The 4,321-nt window shown below is 40.1% G+C and overlaps 1 protein-coding gene across 1 annotated transcript; it reads right to left on the minus strand.

Annotated features, from left to right (window-relative positions):
* Positions 1–441: 441 nt before the first annotated feature.
* Positions 442–1,453, minus strand: LOC110676148 (extensin-2-like). Its single transcript, XM_021842890.1, has 2 exons — positions 1,220–1,453; positions 442–1,158 (listed from the first exon to the last, which is right to left on the minus strand). Exons 1-2 carry the CDS (start codon positions 1,365–1,367, stop codon positions 617–619), a joined length of 690 nt encoding a protein of 229 aa, XP_021698582.1. The 5' UTR covers positions 1,368–1,453; the 3' UTR covers positions 442–616.
* Positions 1,454–4,321: the final 2,868 nt, after the last annotated feature.

The following is a 4,321-nucleotide window of genomic DNA, read 5'->3' on the forward strand; positions in this document are numbered from 1 at the left end:
GGCCTAGAATCTAATAAAATTGTGTTCTGAGTTTGCGTTCATCGAAATCTGAATAAAAATATAATTGCAGCATATCGCGATCACAACATTGAAATAGTTCGAGAATATGCTCAGCCTTTGAATTCCACTACAACCTGCAAGGTTTGGCCAATGATGTGCCCACCCTACAGCATACACTTGAACTTCGATTATATTCACTGCCAAGGTTAGCGACCAAGACGATATGGAAATGAGCAAACATAGAGCTTGACACCCGTAAGCAACACCTTATAGTATTTTATGAATGGTGTGACCACATGGTCCACACGTATGACACCATTCATCTTCATACCTACATGTGAATAGTTTTCCCAAAAAAGTTCGATCGATTTGATGGCGTTGACATGAGACATAAGATGAAATTTGAGCGGGAATGATATCAACTGGGATAAACAACAATTCGGGTTTGATTTAATGATATATTCTTACACAAAACGTACACGAGTTAGTTCCTAGTTGAAAAAATGGCTAAAAGTACGTAATATCAGATACTGATATAAGAGCATTTTAGTATCCCTGAAAGTGAAACTGGTGGTGATAGGGCGGTGAACACTTGCTGTTTTGGTTTCAGATGATCTTAATGATCACATGGTGGCAGGGCGGCCAATGGAAGGGGAGCTGGTGGTGGTGGTGGAGGAGCGTTGTACAGACCGGTGGAAACCTGACTGGAGTAAGCCAATGGCTGGACAGGCTGAACTGGCTGCAGATATCCGAAGACCTGCACACTTCCGGTATATCCAGATTGTGCAACTTCAGCAACTGGTGCAGGTGCGGAGTATGCTACTGGAGCAGGAGCGGCAGCCTGATAAGTTACGGGAGCAGGGACATAGCTGACCGGTGCGGGAGCTGAGTACGTAACAGGAGCAGGGACCGAGTAAGTCACTGGTGCTGGCGCTGGGGCTGAGTAAGTCACTGGTGCTGGAGCTGGGGCCGAGTAAACTACTGGAGCCGGAGCTGGAACGGGTGCTGGAGCAGCTACATAGCTTCCACTGTATGCTGGAGCATACCCGTTGTAGTCTACCGAGTTTGGTCCACCTCCAATTAATCCACTGAATTTACCACCGAAACCACCTCCCTGCGACAATGCCAAACCGCCGAGTCCTAATCCTTTCAGCAGCACTATAAATAAAACACGTGGTCAATTTATATACTCCCGGTCACTGATATCAACTGTTCTTACACAACTTTTTGCCGAGGAAAATCGTTTCGGCTCCTTCAAGATCGTCCTTTTGTTCAGCCGATTCTAGGGCTTCACGTTTGATTTCGGCACTTAGCGCAACTCCTACCACCATCAGCACGACAAGACAACTCACTTTGAAGAATGCCATTTTTCAGTAATTTTCGTTTTACTTAGTACACCACTCGCCGATGGTAATTTATGCACTAGGTATCAATGAATGGTCAAAAATCTCATATTTGTAGCTATTTATACGAGGAGTGTTCTTGTCGGAAGATTTTTTGTCTCCATCTAACACACTTCTGTCGAAGAAAAGAGCTAACATCTTTTTATTACATGAATTCTAATTGTTTGATCATACACACATACGCACGCGCTCTATGTGTGACCGGCCGGTACGCATGGCGATTTAGTGCAAATAAGCACCACGCTGGTCAACCACACTAACGGCCTATTGTCACAGGGCTGGCCCAAACGGATACCCGACCATTCGTCAATTAACGGTGTCTGACTTTCACACCGAATAGCGAAACCTTCTTGAAGTATCTTCAACTACGGGATACAAAATCGATCGATCACTGTTGGAAATACTGAACTCAAATTTTCAAGTGTGCAAACAAAATGGAAATTTGCTAAAAGTGTGTATGCCTCACACCTAGGAAAGGAGCGTTTAGTTACTTGGTAACGTCACGGTTTCTTAGCTTATCGATTTACGTATCTGTATTGGAGACAATTATTGCTTTCTTCATAAAAATGGAAACACAAGGTTTTTAATAAATAGATACATACATTATTCATGTTGTGAAGATTATCAATTATTGCATACTTGCCAATATTCGGGGCATGGTAATATATTGGAAAATAAATATTACGTCAACCACTTATGCATACTGCATTCCAGCTACCAGCAGGTTGCTTTTTATTAAAAAGGACAAATTTATGTATTTAAAGTGAAATTAAAGTATTGTATGCAGGTTCAAGTAGCACATACATTGTTGCGTTATGGCACTCTTTTTGACCTAATTGGTTGGTGCGTTCGCAAAAATAGTCCTACAAATTTTTACCCCAAACGAAAGCTTAATAGTATATCTAATTGATCCATGTATAATAATTTGAATTTGTATGTAGTATTTTCTTTTTTCTTTTTTTTTTTTTTCTATCTCTATTAACGAGATTTTTAGCCCTGGGCTAGTTCATCTCGGGACCAACGGCTTTACTTCCCTTCCGAAGGAAGTCGTCACTGAAATTTTTTGTGACTATCTCGGGGATGGGATTCGATCCCAGGTCCTCGGCGTGAGAGGCGTGTGTTCTAACCACTACACCAGGTCCGTCCCCAATGTAGTATTTTGCTAGCGAGGCAAACAAAGGCAAAAATTAGTCCGGACCGTGGGCTGTACGTGTATTTCGTCCAAATTCCATCGGTAGCTTAAAATATAAGATAAATATTAACTTTACCTCATGGATAAGATAGATATGCAACAGAGCTTTCATTTGAGATAAAAAATTCGCATATCGGACTATTACTGCGAACGCACCAATGATTTATGTATAAAATGAGACAAAAAGGTTGGTCAGCTTAGACTTACCTCAGGGATGTCAAAAATCCTTGTTTGCGGATGACACAGGCCTCTCCGCCAAAAGACGAAGTCTGCGTGTCATCTGTAGTCGATTGCAAAAAAGCTTGGATATTTTTTCTTCATATTTGCAAAAATGGAAGATTTCTTCTAATGCTTCCAAAACTCAACTAATAATATTCCCACATAAACCAAAAGCTCTTTATTTGAAACCTTCAAGCAGACATGTTGTCACGATGAGAGGGGTCCCAAAAAATTGGTCAGATGAAGTTATGTATCTAGGGCTCATGCTAGATAAGAATTTAACTTTCAAAAATCACATTGAGAGCATTCAAGCCAAATGTAATAAATATGTAAAATGACTATATCCCCTTATTAATAAAAAAAACAAAACTTTTTCTCAAGAACAAGCTTTTGATATTCAATCAAATTTTCAGACCAGCCATGTTGTATGCTGTACCAATATGGACTAGCTGTTGTAATACCAGGAAGAAAGCTCTGCAGAGAATTCAAAATAAAATTTTGAAAATGATTCTGAGGCTTCCTCCTTGGTATAGTACCAATGAGTTACATAGAATATACAATGTTGAAACATTGGAACAAATGTCAAAAAAAAAAAATCATTAATAATTTCAGGCAAAAATCGTTGCAATATTCTATTGCCACGATTTATGCGTAATATATTTAGGTTAACCTTCCGTCAGTCGCTCAAAAAAAAAGTTACACCAGCGGTCGCATCGTGTACTGAGTACACGCGGAGCAATTTTGAATGTACATCCAAAGCTAGGCAAGATAGAATATGGATGTCTTCGGCAAATTTCTTCAGTTCAACGGTACCAATTGGTCAGTGGACAAAAACCACTTTGGAAACATCCTCATCTTCCTGTGGCCATCGGATTGTGCCCCGGGGGAACCGATGTAGTGGACATTTTGCAATGCATCATCTCGAACACAAATATCTCAGGATCTAGATTTTTTAGCAAGATGGTATCTTCGCAAAGTTGTTCAGTAGGTCAAGGGCTAACATGTGATAGGCTGCTTGTTTAAAAATTCTGCCACCAGATAGTGCTAGCGAGCATTTAATTTTTCAAACACCGATATCTCAAGATCCTGATTACCTAGAAAGATGATGTCTTCGACAAAGTTGTTTAGTAGGTCAAGGACTAACATATGATATGCTACCTAACAAGAAAACTGCCACAAGATGGCGCTAGTGAGTATGCAATATTTTAATCACGAATATCTCAGGATCCCATTTTTTTAGAAAGATGGTGTTTTCGGCAAAGTTGATCAGTAGTTCAAGGGCTACCATGTGATGTTCTTCTTGATTCGAAATTCTTTTAATAGATGGCGCTAGTGAGCATGATATTTTTGGAACACAGATATCTCAGGATCCAGGTTACCTATAAAATTGACGTCTTCGACAAAAGTGTTGAATATGTCAAAGTCTAGCATGTAATAAGCCACCCTACTTGAAATTCTACCACCATATGGCACTACTGGCTATATGGCATCGTGCTGTATTTTGATC

This window comes from Aedes aegypti, chromosome 2, assembly GCF_002204515.2.
Source record: "Aedes aegypti strain LVP_AGWG chromosome 2, AaegL5.0 Primary Assembly, whole genome shotgun sequence".
NCBI lineage: Eukaryota > Metazoa > Arthropoda > Insecta > Diptera > Culicidae > Aedes > Aedes aegypti.